Source organism: Artemia franciscana, chromosome 12 (assembly GCF_032884065.1).
Source record: "Artemia franciscana chromosome 12, ASM3288406v1, whole genome shotgun sequence".
NCBI classification, from domain to species: Eukaryota; Metazoa; Arthropoda; class Branchiopoda; order Anostraca; family Artemiidae; genus Artemia; species Artemia franciscana.
In genome coordinates this window covers 23,941,472-23,967,758 of record NC_088874.1, presented here as the reverse complement: position 1 = coordinate 23,967,758, position 26,287 = coordinate 23,941,472, and the positions used below count along the sequence as shown (strand labels likewise).

At 35.0% G+C, this 26,287-nt stretch overlaps 1 protein-coding gene across 1 annotated transcript; it reads left to right on the top strand.

The window, feature by feature from the left end:
- Nucleotides 1-864: 864 nt before the first annotated feature.
- Nucleotides 865-25,694, top strand: LOC136033888 (translocon-associated protein subunit alpha-like). The gene is made up of 5 exons (XM_065714875.1): nucleotides 865-1,011; nucleotides 6,793-6,996; nucleotides 12,343-12,602; nucleotides 17,744-18,005; nucleotides 25,486-25,694. The coding sequence occupies exons 1-5, from the start codon at nucleotides 945-947 to the stop codon at nucleotides 25,560-25,562; spliced, it is 870 nt and encodes a 289-aa protein (XP_065570947.1). The 5' UTR covers nucleotides 865-944; the 3' UTR covers nucleotides 25,563-25,694.
- The last annotated feature ends 593 nt before the right edge of the window (nucleotides 25,695-26,287 follow it).

Genomic DNA, 26,287 nt, shown 5'->3' with positions numbered 1-26,287 from the left:
CCAGATCAACCCAGTAAAGTGATTAGTACTATATTATTAAAAGTTTGTAGCTGATTTCAAGTTGAATCAAGATTTAAGCAGGGTTGAGTTCTATTTCCCTTTATATAGATCATTTCAAAGGACTTTCTGCTAAGGAACTCAGCAAAGACCACAGATGACTTTAAAATCAACCTGCTTGACTTATTTCAAACAGTATGCTGAACGAAATACAAGATTTTATTCCAATAATAACGGCTATAATGTGGTAAAGGTTGAGATATTCCATTTTGGCCGCTTATTTATTGCCAACCTAAAAGTAAGTCCCTAAATTGGGTGGGAAGAGTTTGTAAAAAGGATTTAAAAGAAATTGGAACTCCTTGGAAGTGTATTAAAGAGGTGAGCTTTGAATGGATTGGGGTGGAGGGGTAACATCCGTAGCTGTGCTCGCCCCAAGCGGCTCGATGCTGTGATGAGCAGCAAGTGGTTGTAGTTTTAAGAAGTTTGGGATAAAAATATATTTCCTATTAAAGTGCCAAAAAATACGGGACATAATTAGTTACTCAAAATACCCTTCAAAAGATGCGCTTAAGTGCTTAGGAATATACTTAAGCGCATGCACCTAAGCATTTCTGTAACACTGTTCAGAAACATGTAGCCTACTCTTCATGATTTCTCACTTCCGTCTCAATGGGTCAGTAAAGACGCACTTTGATTGTAATTTTTTAATTCAATTTTTGTTTTTTTAAAATTAAAAAAAAAGATTTTGGAATCATTCAAATTCGAAACTGCAACACAAATTACAATATAAATTAAAATTAGCATGCTCTTTTTACTTTCATGCCAGGAATATTAATCTTTATCGTTTTCATCATTTTGCATCGTGTTCCATATGATTGGTCAGTTTTTAGCGTTGCATTTAAAAATCTTATACGTGTAACCGGGTCTTCTAAGGTCTTGCTGCTAAAATGATTTTCAAAAGGAATACTTTACTTTTATTTCTTTTTGTTAGCCCTGCAATACTCTCATGCTTTGGTAAGAAATTGTATGACTAGTTTTCTTGTTGGTGAACTGACTTTGAATTGTTATTCTTGAGCTGTTCTGTACTGTAGGACCCTCCGTGATTTTCTGAGGTAATATAACAATTCCTAAAAGTATGCTTTTGATGTCAAATCGAAAGTATTGAACTGAGATTCCACCAGAATTTCGGAATTATGCTGATTGTTAAGCTGGCCCTTACTGGCAAGCTCAAATTTTCTCAATACCCATCAAAGGATAAGCTAATTTTTAAGCAGAGGGGTGCATTCAAAGGTACCCAAAAACCTTAGTATAAGTCTAGTACCCTAGCTGAAACTAATAAAATTTGTTAACAAAGCAATTTATACTTTCTAATAGGGCTATACAGAATAATTAAAGTTAAACATTCTGCATGGTGAGAACCTTTATCTTCCTTTCAAGTTTACTAGAAAGACTTATTATTAACTTAAATCACATTTGCCAGTGAGACAAGGTGGTAGATCCTCCTGTAGTTCTTGCTGGTGGTGAGTGATGTAATTATGGTGGCTTAGCTTCCCAGTTGAGCCTCCACTCAGCCCTTTACCAGTCCCTGTTGACTCCAGCCTTGAAGGAGTGGGGAGTCTCAGCTTGGATGGTATACTCAGATAGGCTATTCTAGAGGGGGACCACCCGAATGGAAAAGAAGCCATGTTCCCTTCTCCAACATCCAGGCAGGTAAAGCTTTAGACTATGACCTCTTGAATTGTTAGCCAGGGAGGGGGTGAAGATCTGGTTCAGGTGACTGGAGTTGAAAATTTTGCATGCCATGATCACATCTCCTCTATATCTCTGATACATTAGGATTAGAATTCTTGGAGACCTAAAGGTAAAGCTTTAGACTATGACCTCTTGAATTGTTAGCCAGGGAGGGGGTGAAGATCTGGTTCAGGTGACTGGAGTTGAAAATTTTGCATGCCATGATCACATCTCCTCTATATCTCTGATACATTAGGATTAGAATTCTTGGAGACCTTAGGCAATCCTGGTAAGGGACATCTAAAGAAAATTCAATCTAAAGAAAATTTATTTATGTCTGATTTATTTATTATATTTATTTATATCTAAAGGGAAAAAAGTCCTTGAAAAAAAAGTTATACTGAGTAGCAGGGTTTATGGGGGAATTTGACATAAGGTAATTTGGTAAATTTATAGCAAACAGTATTACTGGCTTTTGTATAAAGTGAAAATGCCACTTGATGCCTTTTTTATGCTCTACAAATATAATAATTGCTTCTACTAGAAATTCAGATTGAAGCACTTTTTGACCTCTTAAAAATGACCTAAATATAGGGTATAAAAAGGGCTAAGAAAATTGGTCTCAAACCTTAAATACCTTATAACATTGATCTCAAACTTACTGTTTCATTATAAATCTAATTTTTTCAAATGTTATATAATCCATAAGCACTGTTTTTCCAATATTAATTTGGATAAATTAATTTTTCCAATATTATGATGTTTTCTTCTTCCTTGACATTGAATTTTAAATAAAAGCATGCGTTTTTGGTCAAAAATATGAAAGTTGGCTATTAAGAATGCCAGTTATGCTGTTTGCTATAAATTCAACTATATTAAATACAGCGATGGTTAGTTTACATATTTAATATATGCCATGCTTTACCCCCCCCCCCCCCCCTGATGTGCAAATATATAGCCCAAATTTGTTTCTAAACTATTACAGATTTGTAATGACCCCATATTTAGGTCACTTTTAAGAGGTCAAAAAGTGCTTAAATCTGAATTTCCAGTAGAAGTGACTATTATATTTGTAAAGAACATAAAAAAAGGCATTGAGTGGTATATTCACTTTATACAAAACCCAGTAATACTGTTTGCAATAGTTTTACTGGTAATTCAGGTTTTTTTTTTAGGTGACCACTGTTTGGTACTCTGATCTACTCTAGTTTGATGTAGCTAAAAATTACAGGGCAGCATTGTTTATATTTTATAGTTTTATTTATTAATTCTAAATGTGGTAAGCTTTCAAGCTTGTTGCACTAAACATAATAAAAAGAAGTTATGACAATGCTGACAACATAATGCACACATACAAATCTATGTAAAATAACAATTACAAAAAACACAGACAAATAATGCTATAAGTGATTTAAATATGATATACTACGAAAATATGTTTCTGCTAGTTTTGTTTTTGAATTTGTTTATATCATCTGTTAGAAATGTTTCAGGTGGAAGGTCATTCCATGGCTTCCACACCCTGCTATAAAATGGATGTTGGCCTATTTTCCTTCTTGGGAGTGAAGGGCACAATTTATGTGGGTGATAACAGGTCCTGTTATTGTCATTAAATATGAAGAACTGTGATGTACTTATATTATCAATGCCCTTGATTATATAGAATATGTTAATAATGTCTGCCCTAACCCTTTGGAATTGATGACTTGGCAATCCTAGCCTATGGTGTCTATATTCCTACAGCAAATGTTTCAAATATGGTACAAGCTTAGTTACTCTTGGCTGTATTTTTTCAACCCTTGCTCTGTCTTTTTTATTCAATGGATACCATATTGATGAATTGTATTCAAGCATAGATTAAACTGTTGATTTATAAATGGCAATCAATGAATAGAGATTCAGCTTATGGGAAATTGTATCTAAGACATAATAGCTGATAGTTTGCCTTACAAGTTACTTCAGAGGCATGCCTGGCAAACCTAGGACTAGAATCAAAATGAACACCAAGGTCACACACATTTTCAAAAGGTAAAATTGAATTTCCAGCAAGATGGTAATGGTAACTTTGTTCTACTTTACAAAAGTAATGGATGACCCTACACTTATTTTTATTGACAAACAAAGAGTTGACAGTACAATTGTGCACTGTATCCAAGTCTTTTTGAAGCAATGAAGCTTCATCTGAATTTGTCAAGGAGCAGTAAAGCTTCACATCATCTGCAAACATTTTAACTATGGAATGGTGGACAACAAGAAGCAACTCATTGATGAAAATGCAAAAAAGTACTAGACCATTGCAACTACCTTGTGGAACACCACTTAAAACCATCTCAGCAGAGGACAAAGCATGACCTACAATCACTTGCTGTGTCCTGCCTGTTAGGTAATCAACAACATCCAATTCAACATTCTGGCACCAAGGTAATGTACCTCACACTTTTGAAGTAAAAGCAGAATGGAGATTTTATCAAACACCTTAGAAAAATCTATATAAATGCAACCAAACATAAAACTTTTATCTGCCATTCTATGGAAGTCAGTAACTACTTCCAAAAGCTGTGTATTACATGAATGTTTTTTACAGAAACCATGTTGAGGTCCATGCCAAAGAAGATTTGATTCAAAATAGTTTTGTATTCTCTTGACAATTAGTTCTTCCATATTTCTGGAAAAAATTATGTGTTTGATATCGGTCTATAGTTTTAAATTGTTTTTGCGCCACTTTTATACAGGGGTTTAATTATTGCTTTTTTCCATGCCATAGGGCATGTACCAGATGCCAGACACAGATTATACAAATATGTCAGTGGTTCAGTGAGTACTTTTGCAAGTTCTTAGATCATATGGTTCAAAAATCCATGAATGTCTGGTGATTTATTTGTGTCAAGATGCTTCAGGACTTCAAAAACTTGTTGATCATTAAAGTTAGAATCATCAAAATCTATTGAGAAATTAGTAGAAAAAACAGGATTAGTAGGAGCTCCACTGTGAGGTTGTGTAAAAACAGCTGAAAAAAGTTTATTAAAATGCTCAGCTTTTTCATTGTTATTGTCTATTTGTGTCTGTGTTTCCAGGTCAATGGATGAAGTTTGTTTTTTCCTATATATTTCCAAAACCTTTTTGGGTAACTTTAAGTTGATGCAATGATAGAAGATTCAAGTGACTCATGATTTGACAAAAGAAGCCAAGTTGCTCTATTTCTTGCTCTTTTATAACTTATCCATTACTCAGTGCTTCTTATTTTAATATGCTTATGCTACTGATCATTTTTTCTCTAATAGCTTGTAGAATGTCTTGAGGAAGACTTTGCCTATTTTTACAAATAAACTTGTCTTGACCCACTATCAAAGCTTCATGAATCAGCTCAAATACCTCATTAACAGTGTATTTGTTTTCCTTCAACTGTTCCATGATATGTAGTGATAAAATGAAATTTCAGAAAGACTCATATTCACCATTAGTGTAATTATACTGAAGGATCTGTTTTTGAGGAATAGAATCATCACCTGAACATTTTAACAACAGTTTAAGGCAGGACAGACTATCAAGGAATTTTCCTATACCTCCCATGTTAAACATTTGGAGTTTGCCTGACATTCCTGAATTAGTTATTTTGGCAGTTTTTATGTCAATAGAAATAAACAAATCTAATGAATATTTTGATCTAATCAAATCTTAAAGCTGACAATTATTTTTTTATAATTACAAAATAATTATAAAACCTTGTTTTGGGTTTGCATTCTAGATTGCTATACTTGACACTTTTGTTGTGGGGTATAAAAAAATAGAGCAAAAAATTTCTATTCAACAATCAGAAACTTATTTCTATAATGTATACTTCCTGGCTTCAAATACTTTACATATTTGTGTTCTGAAGTCAAAAATTCCCCTCAATAGATTAAATCCAGCTGTAATCAGAGCATGTGAGAATGCATAAATTACACCAAGGGACTAACCACTTGGATTGTTCAGGAGCAATTCAGTCAAGTATTAGTTAGTTGTAACCTGTTTGAACAGAGTCTAGAGAATAAGTAGCATGTAGACATCAAACTGTTGGTTAATAAATACATATAAAAAATTATGTTGTACAAATAATTACAAGAAGAATTGCTAAGGATAGCCTGTACCTAATCATAATTTTGAGTGAGAAATCCCTTAAGTTCAACCTTCTTGTGTTTTAATTGAAGTGACAAAGAAAACTGATATCTTTGAATTTGACCAAGTTGCCGCCTAAGGAAAAGAATTGATTAGGGAGTAAAATGCTTGGACTTTGGCTAGGCCTTAAGAATGGTGTGATCACTTCTTCCTAATGAAGGTAGGATTTCAATATTCCAAACATCATCAGGAGATTTTGTTATTACCAAATCAAGGACAGAAGGAGTCAAATCATCCCAGTTGTGTAGGCTCCTGAATGTGTTGGCATAGGTAGTTGTCCTGCAATTTTGAAGGAAATGATGCTCAAATGATTGATCAGAAAGGGAGGTTATTTGATTTTTCCAATTAATGGAAGGTAGGTTAAAATCACTCACCAATAATACCCCTGCATTAACTGTTGAAACATTGGGAAGATACTGTACAGTAATAGATTTGCATTATTGTTTTGAGATAACTCATTAACATTAGGACTTCTATACACTGCAACAATTCTAATAATATTTGTAGACCTAGGAAATTTTACATCAATCACTAAACATTCATTAATACTCAGAGCTAAGGGGTCATTTACTTCTGTGTACTAAATGTAGAATTCAGAATTTTCAAAATCCCATTGTATTTGTTAGCAATGTAATTTTTGAACTTTAATTGGCTCTTAGTTAAACTGTCTTTATAAAGTCAGAACCATACTTTAAGTGCCCTAAAGTGGATATTCTCAGTACACCAGGAACAACTTAAACACCATATTAAATTTGGGATGAGCTTCAACCACACAAATTTTATTATCCACTTTGTATGTATCCCTGCTTTTGTGTACTTAGGAAAATTTAGGCAGGTAGTTCTCTTTTTTTTAATACATAAATGAAAAATTGAAATTAAGATAAAATTTTAGAATGTCATCTTTTTTAGGTCAGAGCAGTTTTTTTGTTCGAGCAGATGAAGACGAAATTGAGAATGATGATGATGTTATAGCAGAAACTGAAGAGGCTGATGTTGATGATGATGGGACTGACTTGGAATCAACAGGGGAAGAAGGGGACGAAGGGCCTTCTACATCTCAGGATGTTGACACTACAATTTTATTCACAAAGCCAAAATTGACAAATGATATGGGTAAAAATATATGCCACTTTTTTCTAATTTATTTATGGATCTTTAACTAGAGCAAATAAATTTTCATGTTCACAAAAATTTCAGTCAAAGATATTGCAGCATTTTGATTTGGTTTCTGTGTAATTGTTTTTATCTCAAACTTTTCTATTATAAGCTACATTTAAAACTGATGTTTGAGCATAAGCTATGTATGTCCAAGATCTGAGATTCTAGGATTTTTCTTATGGCGTCAACAATAACTAGTACTTCACTGCTTAATTCCCCCAAAGCTTAATGTACTATGCTGCCAAATATTTCAGGACAGATACATTACAATGATCTTTTTTTTATTTTAGTTATAAAATCTGTTGTTTTGGAACTAATCTCAAGCACATCAATAGATTTTGTATTTGGAATTAGTCTGAACAATTTTTTTTTCTATGGGAAGTCTTGTGTGCAGACATGTCACCATAGATCAGAAATTATTGTAATAATTTTAGTTTGTTCCTTCAACTGATTTTAATGTTCTGGGCTGTTATGCTTGATCTGTTTTTGCTAATGGTTAATGGTAATCTTTGTTGATCTCATTACTTAACTCTACTCTTACTAAGAAAATGCCAAACAAAGAGTAAAAAATTTGTCAAATGCTTCCCCCTTTCCCTTGCCTGTTTCTTTCAAGGGGAATGAAACTTAAAAAGATAGTTTTTAGTCAAAAGTTACCAAAGTTTATGTGGAAGATCCTTTGGATCAATTTGGGGGAGAGGAATAAAAGAAATAATGGAGAAGGGGAGCAAATCCTTTAGTTAAGGTAAAAAGTTTGGTTATTAAGATTTAAGACTGATAGTACTTATATGTTTGATATTAGCTAAGACCAACATTAAAATTTCAAATGGTTAGGAACTACCTGTACAGCAAAATGATAACATTAAATATGCCAAACTTATCCTGTATTTTAGGGCCACTCCCTTTTTATAAAGCTGCTGCTTTTTTTCTAAATATATCTAATGTTTTTATGCTCAATGCATTTATTAGATAATTACTAGAAACAGCTTATAGTCAATTAGTTGGTTTTAGAAAAATTCATATAAACTTTAGCAGCATCTTGTCTCAATATGTTGTTTTGTTCAGTCAATTATTTAAATAGATGTATCTTCATTTGTTGATTTTTTGTTTCTTGGGCAATCTCGTCAGAACAGCAGTCATAGAGCATTAAGAGTGGTGTCATGCTGACAAACTTTTTGATTCTTAGTACCCTTTATCAGTAGCAGAAGAGATGGCGTTTCAAAAAGGTGTCTCTTTGGGAGGGGATAAAACCTGCAAAAAATTACTTGATTTAAGTTTTCTAAAGAAATTAAGCAACAATGTGAAAACTTGAAATTTTATTAAGTTATACACTTGACAACTGAAAAAGTGCTGTACTGGAAAACTGTTTTGGCTGATAATACCTTAAGGTCTAGACTCCCCCCTACCTTTGTATATAATTCCTAGTCGTCTCTTTATAGTTTATGTTGAAGATCATCTTTTTTCTATATGAAGCTTATATTGAAGTATTCTTGTATCCAGCCCTTGTTCTTTGTCTGTTTCTATTTAAGCTGATATGATAAAAAGTGTTAAATAAAGAGAAACATAAGGATAAATTAAATTAAGGAAAAATTAAAATTTAAGATAACAAGTTATTATACAGAATAAGTTATTAATTAATTAATTAATAAAATCTCTTTGTTTAAATAAAAAGTAATTTGAAGTATGGTTAGGTAGTTAATTAATATAATTATTTAGCACAGATTGTGGTATTTAAGAATTCAGCAGTTGGAAAAAATAATACGTTAAAAATTTGAGAACTGGTGACAAAACGAGGCAAGATGAATTACTCTTAGCTCAATTAAGAAATTAAACTGGGTCTCTAGAAAGAGGAAAAAAATAGTCTAAGCATTCTAGTTTTCAGAAAGTCTTTTTTACCCCAATTTATATTCTTGCTTATTGAATAATTTCTAATCATGTGTGTATTCTTGATAAATCTATGCTAATGAAACATGTCTTAGTGGATGAAAACACTATCGAAATAATTCCACGTCATAAATTTTAGTTTGGATATTTTTGAAACTGGAAATTTATAAATGATTTACTTGAACTTTTCCAGAAATTTTTACTTGGTTGTCTTTAGAAGAAGTCAGTAATGTTGGACAATGAAATAATTTATTTTAGCAACTATTTTCAAAAACCCAGCATATTTTGATCTTTGTTGCAAGGCTACTTTCTTTGTGGAACTATTGTCAAATATAAACTTATTCTGCATAATTATTTTACGTATTTTCATGTGAAAATAACTCATCATTTTCTGCTTCTTCTTAAAGGTCACCAATTTTAATTACAAATTGGAATTTGTGAAAGACTCAAATGTAACTTAAACTCTTTGAGTGCAGTATTGAAGCAGAATTAATTTCCTTGCCAATGGATAAATTGCATTGAGTCTTAGGCAAAAATCTAAAATTGTATGCAAATCTTATTAATTTTTTTTTTCATTTATGGCTAGATTTATGCAGTTATTTGTGGTTTAGTTGAAACATGTTCACAAGAGTAAAAATTTTTCATGGATCACTGACTTTCAGGGCTTTTTCATGCTTCAAAAACTGCATTTTACTTTTTTAAGATCTCAAATTCTGGGTTACAGTTTCTGTCCCATATTTCCAAGATCTGGATAGGTTAGTAGTAGAACAAATTTTGTTATCAAAACAAGGATATATCATATTAATAGCCCAGCAAAAGCATAGCTTGCAAGGGTGTGCTATTAGACATCAAACAATCGCAGGAAAAGAAAAATAGCTGCCAAAACTTGAGTTCCCAGAGGCAGGTAGTCAAAAGAGGAAAAAGATATGCACACATGTTGCGCCAAATGGTTTTGAAGGTCTTTTTTGTGCTTCTAGGATGTGTGTTTTTACACTTTATGTGCCCCAAATTTAGCTGGACAACTTCGCTTCGAATTTCCAGATTTTAATTAGTTTCAAAAATTTGAATTCTTATGGGGAGGGGGATGTTGTCAGAAAGCTATAAACATATCCAGACATGTTTAAAAACTTTGCTTGCATCAAATGATTTTTGAAGTTTTTTTTATGCTTCAAAAATCTGTAAATTCAACTGCATATTCTCCAAGAATTTGAAGATTTTAGATAGCTGTAAAAATTCCGAATTTTTATGGAAGGGGTCAAAAATCTTGTAAAGTTTGTGTACATAGGTAAAACTTCGTGTGGGTCAAATGATTTTCCAAGGTTTTTTTTTCATGCTTCAAAAATTATGTTTGCATTTTAGGGTCACTAATTCAGGTGCAAAACTTTCCTTCGTGGAGTTTCAAATTCTGATCAGTTCAATAAATTTCATTTATTTGTTTCTGAGGAGGGTGGAGTAGTCATTAGTTTCAATGTTGACAAGACACGTTGATGATAACTTTTACATGTTGGGTATGATCATGTTTGTTTTTTTTTAATATTTTCCCAACAATGCCATTAGGGTGGCTATTACTTTTCAAACAACTGCAGTATGATAACTGAAAGCCTTCATTTCGTTAAAAACTTGTGCATGCCGTATTAAAACGGAACAAAATCAGGTACTGTAAATAAATAACATTAAATCAGAAAAACTAGTGGGAATCAATATCTACCTATGTAAATGGTAAGTGTCTTCAACTCTCTGCAAATCAATAATCTTCAACTCTGAAAACAATTAATTATAGTTATAGAATGCGAACCTGAAGACAAATAAGTATTTCTCATTATGAGTACAGTCAGTAAGGTTAATTAAAAACATTACGAATTTTATAATTAGTTCTGATAAGTCTGCTCTGTTTTATCTCGTGCCTGAAGAATCGAGCTTAAACTTTCAGCAATACTTCTTTGCGATTCTTGTCTGAGGGAAAGGGGGCAAGATTTTTTTGCTCCTGTCCTCACAAAGAATGTCTACTTACTTTTTTTCTTCTTCTAACAGGTTAGCTATTTATGACTGTCTTCGTTTGAAAAAGAGATGATCAAATACTTCAGCATACCAAAGAGATATGTAATTCAGTAGAAAAGTAGCTCATCTGTTTCATTTTAAAAACTGACGATAGACAAATCTTACCAGTAAACCTTCATTGACAGAGTTGCCAATATTGTGATTATAACCAATAACTTAGCCAATGCGTTTTGTTGTTTCTAGAACAGTTTCGTAGACTAATTGACAAGTATGCAAACATGGTGCTCTAATCTCTCATAGTATCCAAGATCAACTTTATTCATGTTACTTTGGTTTTCTTGTAGCTACAAACATGGGATGGAGGAGAGGGACTTATCCCTCTCCTACCCCTGCAATAAGCTGGAAGAATCTTTAGCAATTAGTCGTTTGGGATTTAATATCCCTTTGTAAAGTTTCAAAATATAACAATGTAGAGCAACCATGACAGATAGTGTACTGATGAAAATGCCTTGGGACATCTCCACCATCCAAACTCCCTATGCTTACTTACCAAAGAAAACGTGGAGACATAAATTTTAATTCATCCGATTATTAACAAGAAATACTTCCTGGTCTTTTTATCAAGTACCACCAGACTAGGAGATATTTGAAAAAGCTAGTTAAGTGACAACATTATCAAGAAAATGAAAGCCAGCAAATAAACAAACAATGGAATCAATCCGCCGAGAAAAAGGCACTGGGTGAATCAACAAAAGCCTTCAAGTGTCAAGTTGACAAAGACTGGCTGTATCGAGAGTTTTTGTGCAGCCGGGAATTAGCTGAACCTTACTAGCTGAACTTATAGCTAAGGGGTCCTAGCTATAAGGGGGTCCTAGGGGTGATCGTAGTGTATCACAAGGACAAAATCCTTGTATTTGGTCAAAGCTACCAATTAATGTAAGGTATAGCACGTTATGAGCTCTATTCTTCCACCTGAAGTGCAAGGTAATTTGAAGGAACAATAAATAAGTCATTTATTAGTCTAAAATGTAAAAAAGCTCAAATAACTACAGTTAAATACATTGTTGACTGCCAACCATAGAGTCTGTCAGATGACTGGCATAAAAAGGAATGAAAAACGTGGACTCTATTGTAAGGGCCAGAGAAAGGATATCCCCCTCCTTCAAGCACGAAGTTCTTAATATCCCAAACCCTCCGCACATACACAAAAACCATCCTGGAAATTTCAATTTGGTCTGCCAAACTTGAAATACAACAGGGTATATGCTCTTCTGAGAATCAGAAACCAAATGGGCTCCTCATTGTAAAAGTAATCTTGAGAAATATTGGTTTCAGCTACCCGATCTATAACCTCACGTGATTGGGTAGATGCTATGGATACTTAAAAATTATAAAGTAAGGTTATGTTTTTCTTTGTTATAGAGCTTCCAGCTGGCCAGATTGTTGAATTTCTTGTTGGATTTACAAACAAAGCCGAGTATGACTTTGTTGTTGAAAGTGTAGATGCCGCTTTTCACTATCCATTAGACCATTCTTTTGTGGTTCAGAATTTCTCTGCTCTTCGTTATAATAGAGACGTCAAACCTACAAATGAAATCACAGTTGCCTACTCATTCATTCCAGCTGATGCTTTTACTGGAAGACCTCTTAGTTTGGCTATTAACTTAAATTACCGAGATTTGGTAAGTCTAAAACATAGATTATACGGTTAATATGTTTACCAAATGTCCAGTATATCAACATTTGATGCATTTTTAATTTTGATTTAGGGATCCCAAATAATGTGTTTTTACTATTTATTCTGCGGGAAATGGATCTCAGTAGTCTTCTTAAAAAAAATGAAATTCTGATTGTTATTTTTGGTTGAAGGAAGAAGCACTCTAATTAAATCAAGGGACAAACGAGGGATCAAATATACTAAAACAGAACATTCTTGGGTCATAAGATGTTCTTGAAAGTATATCAAGTGAAATATCGCAGTTCTAATGGAAGTATTACATTTGATGTTATCTATATTCTCTAGACTTGAATATCAGTTTATTTCTTATATGGCTGTTTAAACTTCTGCTTTTTAACCCTTCTTATCTTTTTCTCAAATAATTCAATTCTATCTTTTAATTCACTGCAAAAGGAGAGGAGGTTTAATTTCAAACCAGTACCAAAACTGAATACAAAGGAAATTATATCAAAATTTGCAAATATAGTCATGTCTTTAAGTTCTCTTGGGATCCTATTCACCAAGGGAGGCTTGTCTAACATAATGCCAAAGAGAATAGGGAGACTCATTTTCTATAATTTTTAGGTAAAAAAAAACTGTCTTGCAACTTTGTTGGTTTACATCCGCAATGTATTTTCTTAAGCCTGTTTCACTATTCTGTAAGCATAAGCCCGAAAGGGAAGAAAATAGTCCAGCGTTCTCGAAACTGGATCTGTCCCTGTTTGAAATTTTTGGTCAATAAAAAGATCAAGATCTTTTTTTCTTTTTTTTTTTACAAGTTAAATCTGTTTCCAAGTTGTTATTCTTTATATTAGCATTATAAAAATGTCATTGGAGAATCATTTTAAAGTTTTGTATAAATGCCAGAAAGTAGTTGTGCACCAGAAATTCTTTCTCAGACCATATTTCCATATATTAAGACCATGTCAAGACAGTTCTATTTCCATCTTAAAATGGTCATATTTCGAAGAAAATCAACAAATGGTGGTGACCTCATAACCATTAAATTTGTATTGAAATTACCCATTTTGATTGCTCAAAATTAAGGTTCTAGCATTATATCCAGTAGTTTGATAAGAATCAGAAGAAGCAAGGGGACAGAACCACTTAGTGGTTCATATGCAACACCTACAATTGAATCCTTACCTTGGGATTTAGTAGAAAGAGACAATAATTCAAAGACCCTTTCATCATTTCTTGAATTATCATTTGTTGCAAAAATGGGGGATTATCAGATAAATATTACCCTTGCTGTCACTTGTCCATTTTGTCTTAGAAGAAAATTTTTGACATTATAAAAAAATATATCAACATTAAAATAATGCTTAATTTGGTTTCAGGATTATTCTTACATTGATACTTATATTTATTTTTTTACTTTTTGTATTACCTCGTGTACTTGCCGGGGCCAATGCCGAAAAAAAGGGAGGGAGGGTCAAATTTAAAAAAGGCATTTTTAAGACATTATTTTTGCAGGTGGGTGTTTCGGACCAACCTCGGAGGGGAAGGGAGAGGATATATCTTAGACAATTGATTCTCAATCTTATTCTGATCATTATGGCTTATTAGTCAAATTGCCAAAAATGAATATTTTTTTTTCAAGTTGGATGGAAATTGATTCCACATGGACAGTATGTAAATTGGAATGCTGACAGTAAAGTTTTGTTGTCTAATGTCTGAGCCTGAGTATTGTCCGAGTAAATCAGAATTAAGCCATATTTTTTGAAATTAGAGAAAATAGGAGCTTGAAACAGAAGCAGAAAAAAAAGAAATATGCACATACAGAGTATTAGTAAACAATATTTAACAAAACTCAGACAAAATTAGTGTTGATAGAATTAGTATGGAGACCACAGGTCATTCGTAAACATTGGTCTTTATCAACACGTGTGACTACGGTGTTGTGGGGCCGAAAGAACGGAGTGAACGTTGTTGAATCAATAGGGACTACTCAGATGGAGCCTTCTATTTCTTTCTTTTTTTCACTAAAGAAAAAAAACGTTTTTTCACTTTTTTTGCTATGAGACTTTAATGCCATCTATTAATTTTCCAGAATATGTCCTGTGACAAGACTATTGAGCTCTAGTTTTGAATGTAATTGTTTCTGCTATTTAATCACTAAATCTGTGTCTGCTTTCTCACTAAAAGACAATGTTGGGGATTGCAAGAAACCGAGGTCGGAAGCATTTAACTTTAATATTGGGAGCGTGGGTAATAGTAGCCTATTTGAAATCCATTGTGATCAAGGAGGCCTAACGCAAAAGAATGAAATAGAAGTTAATTAATGTAGCATATTTAAAAAATTTAAAATTTTAATTACAAAATGAAGGATTTGTTGACTTTGCAAAAGAGCAGTTTTTGTTTCATCTTCAGATTTACTGCAGAAAAAGAATCTTAAGGTTTTCAAAAGAAAAAAAAGATTACGTAAAACCTAAAAAAAATTATCTTAAAAAGGTATGATGCCTCTTCTAAGATTAATTCAAACAAGGTCGAAATATGGTATTTAAATTTGTCTCCTCCTTATCACCCCCTTCTTCGTCACCGTCCTCAGCTGACATTCTAGAAGCTGAATGGTATCCATATTACGAATCTGAGCTTTCTGCCAAGTCCACTGTACATCATTCTGCCCTATTACTGTAGCTTCATCCCTTTGCAAGGTCTTTGAGCTACTATTTATTGGGAGCTTGAAAAAGTTTGCTATACCCCTTTACACCAGTTCGGATTTAAGCGAGGTACTGGGTGTGCTGACGCTTTAACCGTTGCTGAAAATGCCCTGATTGATGCAGAATCGTCTGGAAAAAGCCTTATTTTTGGGGTCTATGATGTCAGACATGCGTTTGACTTTCTTATCCATGCAGCAATGCTTCTAGAAGGTGGTAAACATGGATTGAATCTGGCCATTATTCTTTCTCTTCCGGGATATATATTCAAGATTACGTATCCGCCTGAAACTACCCCAGATAAAGGCATGCTCCCAATTCCACGTAGAGAACTTATCCCAGTCAAGAAAGGGACCCGTCAAGGAGCTGTCACCTCTCCCAACCTTTTTAATAACTATGTGCAGGAAGCACAAGATCTCTGCCCACCTTCACTGATTTTGTCCTCTGTAAACCTTTGCTTGATGTACTATGCTGATGACATCCTATACCTTAATCGAACTCTTCAACGTATCACCGAAATGTTTGGAATTCTTGAAGCGGAATATCAAAAAATTGGGCTTGAATTCAACTCCACTGAATCTGATATTGTCCTGTTAAACTAGAAAACAGATTCCTCTGCCCCTTCTATCACGCTTGGATTTAGCTCTGTTCAACCTATAGATCACCTTATGTATCTAGGTCTGTCCATTGCTTCTTCTATCCTACACACCCGAAAACTTCTTGAACAAATCGGACGTATAATCTCAGGAGCATACGCTTCCATTGTATCTTATAAACTTCGATTCAGTCGACCTCTTCTAGCAAGTTTATATAATGGTGTTGCCCTTCCCCACATCCTCTACACCGTATCCTTCTGCAAACTCTGAACTAAAACTGATAAGAGTAAAACCCGATCCATGTTCTTTCGCTCTGTCAAGTGTCAGCTTCATCTGCCTCCGTGGTATAGAAATTCACTCGCTATTGCGAAATTCAAGGTTGCTGACCCAGAGGTTACCGTCGCCAGATGGATAGGGAAACATAATAGAAAAATAGATGGAAATTTAAATGATTGGTCCAACATTCTTTAGCAGCGATGTGTTGTGTTTTTCTTTTTTCCTATGCTCCGTTTTGTTGTTTGTTTAATTGACGAGTTTTTCAATATTTTTCAATAATAATAATTTAATTTTTGTAAGATTGTCTAAACGTTATTGTTCTGCAGCATATATAGTAATATCACCGTTTATGAAGATTTTTTTTTCTGCACATATATTATTTAAACTATACTCGTTCACTTATAGTCTTTTTTTATTCTGATTTCTTTCGTATATTTGCTTGTCTTGTATTTTTTGAAACGTTTAATTGTTGTCTTTAGTGTTTTATTATTTTGTTTTCTTTTACTGCTCCGTCTTCTTGATTCTGTATGACGGGTTTTCAAATAAATAAATAATTTTTTTCCTTTATATTGAACTAAAGGTTGAAATTTGCTGTGAAACAGGTTGTTGAAACCTGTTTCAACAGGTCTAAAACCTGTATGCACTGAGTGTGATTTGAGTATTGGAAGCGCATACCCTTCAGAATTACTGTATAGCATTACTGTTATTTTGAATTACTGTAGCAAAAATCGAATTCTCGTTATCATCCTGTCTGAGCCTATCCTGGCATTGAAACCAAAAGTTGCAAAATTCATAGTTTTTTCTTACTTGATAATCAGTTTTCTAAAATCTGTCATAACTTGTTACAAATCTCCCACTCCATTTTTAGTCTGTTCATTGGTGTATCTCATAGTTATACTGGGGAGGGGCTATGTCACAATGTTGTTTTGACTTTCACTGTGGAGTTTTCGCAATTTCGTCAAGACAAAAATAAAACTGAAACAATTACAAAATACTCATTTTGAAGGAACCAAATTCAGAATGTGGGGACGATATTTTCATGAAAAATCAACTTCGTAGGCTGTAAAATCGTTTTTTTTGGGGGGGGGGGGGAGATTGCAGTAATCTTTAGCTATGAACAAACCAAAGCCCATAGTAAAAAAACAAACAAACAAAAAAAAATAGTTTTTGCAGGTGCTGCCTAGTGAGACAAATTCCCAATTAATGTTTGTTCAGAAATCGTAACATTTCTTTGATCCGAATATAAAATATTTTGAAATCAGAAAAAGAAGATTTTGAAAAGGGGTACGGACATCCCTCGAAAATTCGTCAGCCGGCAAAAATCAACTTCGGAATTGCCCTACTCACTCGGAATTATCAATTAGCTGATATTTCTTTTGTTTCAGTGATTCTGGATGACCAAAAGGTGATGGTTGGGGACCTAATGGAAAGATAATGAACCAGCCCTAGTATCGAATCGTAAAAATCTCCTGGAAATTATATTGTCCTTCCTCAACCGCTTATCTTTAAAATCTTAAAGAATTTTAGTTCTGTTTCTCATATTAGTTAAGCAATGAACTAATTCTTTTTTTTAGGAAGGACGCATGTTCCGTGATACCGTTTTCAACGAGACCATGAACATTGTTGAATTCAGCGAAGGTATTGATACAGAAATGATATTTCTATATCTGATTATGGCATCAGTTGTTATCCTTGCCTTGGTTGCTGGACAGCAATTCCTTGGCTCGTATACAAAGAAAAGAATGAGTGGCAACCGTTCTTCAGATGCACAGAAGAACAAACAAACTTCTGGGATTGATTATGACTGGATTCCAAAGGCAACTCTTCAGCAAATAAGTAGGTATTCATATAAGTTAAAGTGTCATGTCTGAATTGATGAATAACAGTAATAGGGGTCCTTCACTTTTTTGGTTAGTATCGCAAGTAAGGTGAATAGCACTAATAACACTCTGTTTTGCTTATTCATATTAGTATTCTTTGATTCACGGAGCCATTTCCCGTAATCTGATTGAACTGTATTTTTGTATACGTTTGAGTCGACCCAGCTCTAAATGGGTATCTGGAGAAATCTGGGGAAGATAAACAGGAAGGATGTCTGAAAACAGCACAGGATGACTGGCCCTCATCCCCCCATTGCACTTCCTGGCTGAAGAGCCTTGAGACGGAGATCAGCACCGACGGTCGGACCTTAAGGGTCTAGTGCCGCATCCTTTACCTTTTTTTGTATACGTTTTGATTTCCATGGATTTAGGTGCAAGACTTATTTATAATCAATTTATGCTGATTAGTTACTTGATTATATTTGATTATCGCCATATCTATGCAGGGTTTTTAATACTGCTGTAGTGGCTGTGAATATCCGGTTACAGACTCGGAATGGATTTTGTTTGAAAAGAGAGGATAAAAAGGATTAAAGGTCTACCAGAGCAATTGCTGGCTCGTAAGGGTTTGAGTTGACTTTTCAGTTGCTGGGTCTTTTTTACGGGGGCAGTAGCAAGCCTGTCGCCTAAACTTGCTGTAGCGGGGACTGATCCCTGGGCCCCTCATTGCCAACAAGAGCATCAATCTATCCTACTACCACAGCGTTGGAAGGAGAGTTAGTATCGAAAAAAAACGGGTAAAACTTTTAATACAACAGCGAAGACTGTTTTTGACGGTAGAGGAGATTTTATTTTTTCGCTCCTTTATTTAAGATCTCGCTCATTTCTTCAGTGTTTTCATATTGAGAGGAAGGCGTGGGCTTAATCTACAAATAAATGGACTAATAGTGGAGAGTAAGATGTGGTCTCTTCCAATCGGTTTCTAAATAGATTGAGACCAGTAAAATCTGTTTTCCTCAGTTCTTACGTAAATTTCCTGAGCCTTTGCATTCTTAAGCCTCTTATTAAACCAGTTAAGCTATTAATGTGTAGTAGCTGGAGTAATTATTTACATTGTGACACTAATATTTTACATTGTATATATCTTCGCTATTATTTTCTGCTCCTTTGTGCTCAGATGATCAGTTCATAATGAGTACAAGAAAGATGAGTTACAATAAAGGAAATATATGTTGTAGGACTAAATGACAGGAACTACATCTTTTCTAAAAAAATTGTCAAAATTGATATGTAACGAAATTGCAGGGAATCACTATCTGTTAAACTTATTTTTTGGGATGTATGTATCAGAAAACTGTACCCGTTTACTTTTCAAGGGGAAAATTCATAGAAAATATCACGTCCTTACTCCATTTGCTCTAATTTATCCATCTTTATGTCCATATTACGCAGCTTGTCGCTGGGAGGGGGGGGCTGTAATAATCAGAATTTATTGGTCAATCACATTTGAAGGTCTATTGTGGCTGCATATATTGGAGTATTTTATTGCTCTCCAACTATGCAGTATTGTTTGGAACATATCCTTATTTTTGTTGACTCTGACGGTTTGTGTCAATGATTTTGCTCGAGAGAAATGAGTGATATTCCAATTTATTTGGACCAACCCTGTCTTAAACGCCTATATCGATTTATAATAAATGCCACGAAAACTTTGAAGCATATTTTGTTGCACCAACAGCTTTTACTAACAGCTCTTGTTGCAGTCATTTAGAAAATATTATGGGAATTTGTGCAAAGGTTAGTACTTGTATTGTCCACTAGGTTGGCGCCTAGATTGAATTGGAATTTGGATAAATTTGTATGGATTTTGTCGTCCAAAATCTTACCAAAAACAGAAAGAATCTGTTTGAACTTACTAGCCTGATTAAAAAAATGATTACAAAAGTTCAATTCTGAAGAAGGATCAAAGTGGCAATCAGTATAGCCAAGCTGCGGACTATATGGTGTTTTAGCTGTCGACTTCTGACAAGTATTTACACCGCTCTTTCTCTTCCAAATATCTTATAAGTATGCCCATTCTAGAAACTTCTGACAAAGCGTGAAAAATCGAGAATCCGCTGTTCTTTCTGGATTGCCAAGTACCTTCTAAAGTTACGATATTGGGCATAGAGTACTTTTCCAATTTGGTAAACCTAACTGACCTAACAATTGCGCCAATTGGGGAAAGAGGTATTTGTCCTCTTTTTGTTCTACACCCCCTGCTAGGTTTAAAAAAATATATTTTCGACTTTTTCGTTGAAAAGTACCTGTTTTTGTTTTTTCTTTGAAAAATCCTAACAAAATTATCCCCCCACGATTTGAAAAAATGCGCCCATCCCCAACATTTTCGTGAATTGGTGCCATTATAACCTGGTACACAAATGGGCCAATCTACTTGGTTAAGTTCTGCTCGTTTCTTTTCTTTTCAAATGTCACTATATTTTTAATGCTGTTGTTCTTGAATTGTCTTTTCTATTTATTCCCTTTTCTTTGTTTTTTTTCTCTTTCTTCTTTTTTACTCTGTCATTGTGCACTTATATTCGACGGGTTTCCAAAAATATAATTTTAATATCTATTTCTTGCTTTAATTTTTCAAGGAATGTGTTTTGACTTTGGATGTCGAAATTGGAGAGGACAAGAAAATTGAATAATTTGTATTTTAATTCATCTAACACAACCTATTTAAGTTTTGAGACCAAGACTATTTGTCGGAAACAAAAATTTATTAATAATTTGGATTCTTAAATGTTCTCTTCGTTTCTTTTCTCCTTTTCTTCATTTTTCAAAAATCCTTGTATTTTCATTGCTTTTGTTTTAAGGACGTTTTCATTTTTTTTTTCTTCTTGGCACCCTTTCATGTTACACTTATGTTCTTTGGATTTTCAAATATATTAATATTACATTTAATTTTTGTTTTAATTATTCAAGGTGTGTGTTTTGGTTTTGGATATTAAAGTCGTAACTAGCAGGAAAAGTTAAATAATTTTGTTTGAAATAATACCAATTTTCGAAGTTTTTTAGGAATTATAAATTCATTGATGATTGGATTCCTTATTCTCTAATTTGGCTGCCCGTGGCGCGTTAATAGGGGGAGGGGTGCTCTCAAGGTTCCCTTCCCCCTAGATTTTGAAAAGTACCTTTTTGGGTATTTTCATTGAAAAAAAAATGAGAAAAAAAATCAATCCCCCCCCTAATTTTTGTAAATTGACGTCACTGATTCTGTAGATTTTTGTAGTTTGGAGTGCAAACTGAGATTAAAAGTAAAAAGTATGAATAAGTCAACCATATTCCAGTCTATGGAATATTCTTCGGCAATATTGCCGAAACAGATTTGAAGGTTGGTTCTAAACATAAACAACTTCACGAATTTACAGTTTGTATGATAGGTCTGTAGTCTGTAGGATAGTTACAATGTTGATTGTTGCGGCAGGATTCTTTTACTAATCATAAGTCACTGTGATATGTCTCCATTTGGTGGATTTGGCCAAGGCCATGTCAAGGGGAGGGGTAGTTGTTAATGGGTTTGAACCCTCCCCAATTTTCGTTTGATATGTTTTGTGCAGTTTTTGCTTGTTAAGCCCCCCTTTCCCAGAAGAAAAAGAACAACCTCCATCTCCCCGAAAAAAACAACCCCCCTCTCCCATAAAAACAACGCCTAAAACAAAATCCTGGATATGGCCTTGGGTTTGACATTTTTGCAATAAATATCTGAAAATTCTGTTCTAGTATATCGATTTGTTTGTCGATTTTGTATTTGTAGATTGTATATTATAGGCGTTGCAGAACCAGCTCACTGGCGGGTTGGTCGGATCTGCCAAATACAAACGTGTTTTAACATCATGTTCATTCATAAAATTAATGTCAAGTAAGTTCAAGCAAAGCCCCATAATCTTATGCATCACCCAGCGTTCGGACTCGCCTATAAATTCCAATAAATTCCTATATTCTAATGCACTCCTATAAAATGCCTATATTTTGGCTAAAATCCTATTATTCCTATATTTTCGGCTGAAGAGCAATAAGAACATTGCTCATGATTTACAATTTTTACTTCTCTTTAAGTAAGCCAAGATGTGCTTTTCTTTTTGCTTTTGACTCTGTTGCAGACTGTGCAGTCTTTCGGTGTAGGTCGATAATTAATTACAACTGTTGAGCTGTTGTGTTCACTTAGTAGCCTATGTTTTTTTTTTGTCATGTTGGGCCTGTCCGAAATGAGCAAAGATCAGTATACAGGCTAGCAGTATCTGCTTAATGAGACTGGGGTTCTTGCGACTTATGCGTTTCCTGCCTGAACGCTATTTTAAAGGCTGATGTGAATACGGCCCAGTTTTGGACATATCAATATTTTTTCTTTTTTTGGTCTTTTAATCTCGGGATGCTATTTTGTAGGTGATGCTTGGTAATTACGTATGGGGCCTACCAAGTTTAATAGTTCATGGCTTGCTAAGACGGATTGCTGCGGTATAAAGATTGGTGAATGGTGTAACACTTGCAACGACCAGTATTCGTTCTTTTGCAAACTCTGCTTGAAAAATTTTGGTTGCACAGCTGGGGTTGCTCAGGAGTAAACCAACATCTGCGATCTGCAGAACACAAAGCCGCAGTTACTGCTTAACTACATCCACTATAGCTTCACCTGAATGGCCAATCTCGAGTTGATGAAAAAACCAAGGATAAACTGTTAGTTGGTACAAACATGTTTTGTGAGCGTGATGCCGCTTATAAAGCTGAGTTAATATGGGCACTTCAGACGGTACAGAGTTCCATGTCTGCTAACTTTTCAGACCATATTGTCGCAACCTTCCATGCGATGTTCCCCGGTAAGATCTCCGACGGAATGTCCCTGTGTATGAAGAAACTCATGTATCTGATCACCAATGCGCTGCATCCTTACTGTAAGCAAGTGCTTGTGAAGGACATTCAGTCATATCTTTTGCTAGAATATGACGAGACAACCAACAACGCTGGTATGAAAGAGTTACAGATACGTGTTCAATATTCGTCCTCGTATGGAAACGAAATCCAGAGCAGACTTTTATGCACAAGTTTTATGGGCCACGCGACAAGTGATGATCTGTGTAGGAAGATTATGTCAGCCATTGAGCAGAATCAGCTGCCACTTGAAAAACTGATTACGCTTGGAAGTGATGGACCAAACGTCAACAAAGGCGTTTGGAACAATTTCAATGCCAAAAAAAGAAAGGGATGAGAAAGGGAATGTTGAATATTGGTACTTGAAAAATCCATAACGCTTTCTTGAAAGGTGTTCGGAGAAGAAAGTCCCGACTTTGTTATTCTTGTGCATTCATTTTTTGACGGCTGGCCTTCACGTTGTGAAGACTATTGAAAGTGCCAAAAGAAAGTAAGAGTACCAGAGAATGCTTTCATATAGCATGTCCTAAGCCGCTGGCTGACGATCGGACGTGCCCTTGCTAGAATCATGCAGCAGTTGCCGGCAATCTCAGAGTACTTCCTGAACTTCATGCCGAGAGAAAAAAAAAGCTGAAGAAACCTCTGTCCACTTCCAAATTTCTGAAGATTGTGGCCTATATCAGAAGTCCGATGATGAAGGCCCAACTCGAGTTTGTTCTAGCCTCAGCAGAACTGTTCATAAGTTTCACCCAACTGTTCCAGAAAGAAGAGCCTCTCATCTGAACTCAGAGATCAAAAGACTAGTTGTGACGCTTTGCGGACGGATCTTTACTCCAGATTTCATGACCGAGATTGAAAATTTCTCACCGGAAATGTTGAACCTTGCTGGAAAATTTGCAGAAAAGCCCATAGTTTCAGAAAATGTGGAACGAGCTTTCCGTGAGAAAGCAACACTGAAATACAAGGCCATTTTCTATGTCAATGTGCGAAAACATTTTATTGCGGGGATTCGCCATACTTTGAACAAATGTCCTCTGGAAAAGGATGGTTTTCTAGAGGCTTTACGGTTTTTGAGTCCGATCAACATGAAGGATTCAAGAAGCATTGCAGACATAGCGGCTATGGCACGCAAGATTGCAATTGGAGCAAGCTCAGACGTCGCCCAGGCTGAGTGGCTGCTTTTGCGAAAGGAAAATGAACCCCGTGAGGACATTACTCGGATCGATCATTTTTGGAGCCATTACTTTGGACTGGTGAATGAGCGTGGGGACACAAAGTACCCAGAACTTACCAAGCTTTTCGAAGCAATGCTGACCTTATCGCCTGGCAACGCAGATGCTGAGTGTGGGTTCTCGCGTTCTGGTAGGATTCTCGGTGAAGACCAGGCATTAATGTCTGAACGCGTTCTGGATGCGAGATTCATGGTATATGACACGTTGAGACTTTATGGAGGAAAACCAAAACGGTTTGTTATTACAAAAGAACTGTTGAATCTTGCACGTTCTGCACGGTCTCCGTATCAACAATATCTGCATGAAAAGAAAAAAGAAGAGCTATCCGAAAAGGAGAAAGGAGCTTTTGAAGAGGACAACAAGTGGAAGTTGCAGGAGGTCCACGACAAAAAGAAAGAAATAGAAGACTTGGAAAGCGAAAAGAAAAACTTAGAGCATCAGAGAAAAGAGAACAGTAGCATATACTCTACTTCAAGAAGTGACCGATAGAATGAAGAAGGCTGCCGGGTCCAAGAGTTCCATAGACATTGCCCTAGCTGTTTCTTTGCTCGAAGGTGCTGTGAAGTCCAGAACAAGTGAAAGAGAGCAGATGGTAGAATCTGCGAGAATGGAGCAGTCTCTTACAAAGAGAAAAACTGACCTCATATCGAAATTGATGCCCAAGAAGCAGCAAGAGTGATTCCAGGTAGTTTACCTGTATCAGTCAATCGTTGGCACAGTATGTGTATCTGATTAAAAAAAAAAAAAAAAAAATGCAGAAACTCGAGAAATGACGAATTCACGTGAACAGGCATTCCACGCCATCTACCACCGATCTGATCCCGAATATTTCCGAATCCTATATTTGGGCTCGGGAAATCCTATATAAATAGGACAGAGCCTATAATTTGAAACGAACCGACCTGTCCGAACCCTGATCACCGCTTTTGGACCCAAGGGAAACAGCAGAGATTTTGTGGAGGACGAAGCCCCAAAAAGTTTTCCTGGGAAGGGTGAAGAAATCGTTTTGGTAGAAAAGAGCTATGTTTTTCCGAATATTACCAAATTCTGCAATGTCCATTCCCTGGTCTTCGAACAGCGGTGGGAAGATCAATTTTCAGTGATTCTGACATTGACAAACTATGCTAATGTGCTCCTAGTTTCCCCGGGATGCTAACGAATTTTGTACGAATTCGACTCTATTTGATTGTAATTGTTATTTATTTTCCAAATAAGGAAATTAGATTGAATATGAAACCACAAACTGAGTTTATTAGCATTTATTGAATTTATACTGCGTTTATCTATGTTATATGTATATGTTATATGTAGACCGAATTAGGTTGAATGCACTTGTATTATATTTTCTTTTAGATAAAAGTCCGAAGGGCAGTCCAAGACGCAGTCCTCGATTAAGGAAGGGAAAGAGTGCTGATAGTGGTGAAGAATGACTTTAGACTCAAGAACAAAAGTATTTATTTTGCGTATTTTCTACGCAGTGTTGCCAAAGAAAACGGCAGATTCCATTTGAATATTTTGCAAGTCGAGAAGTTTTGTGAAATAAACCTGGGTGATTGTTTTTACTTTTTTATATTTTAACCTGGTCATGCCTAAAATTTAAAGGGCATATCTGACACTTTCTGGAATTGAGCTCGTGCGCTTATAAGAGTTGTCTCACGGGTCTGTACCAAATTGAAGTACTTGGAAAGGCATAATCACTCCATGAAAGTTTGCTGTTGATCCGCTAAAAGCCGTTTCAGCATATCTACCTCAGACAATCCGATATGGTTTATGTAAATTATTAAATAAAGCAACTCTCAGTTAAGTACTAAAGTTCTTGCAGATTTTTCTCATTTCAGTTTTTGAAAAAAATAGAAATCCCCGCGCAAACCTTCGAAAACAAGTTTCTACTTTCTGTAACATTATGAAAATGTCAGACATGCCATTTGGTTTGGGGAACAAGGAGTTGCTATTGGTCAAGTAATTAATGTGTCATTACCTAGAATGGCCATAGACTATGAAAGAGTAAAATTGATATTTTTGGAATTATGAACAATGGAAAAACTCCATCAATCGAAATGATGGGGTATCATATAGACTTTACATATCGCTACATCAATACTGTATATACATGATATATGTAATGATGTAGGCCAGCGGTTAACACTGTACCTCT

Excerpts from the sequence above, each read along its gene's own strand:
- LOC136033888 (XM_065714875.1), top strand. The coding sequence starts at position 945 with ATGATTTTCAAAAGGAATACTTTACTTTTATTTCTTTTTGTTAGCCCT. Across the intron at positions 6,997-12,342 it reads AAAATTGACAAATGATATGG|AGCTTCCAGCTGGCCAGATT; the intron begins GTAAAAATATAT and ends TCTTTGTTATAG. Across the intron at positions 18,006-25,485 it reads GGCAACTCTTCAGCAAATAA|ATAAAAGTCCGAAGGGCAGT; the intron begins GTAGGTATTCAT and ends ATTTTCTTTTAG.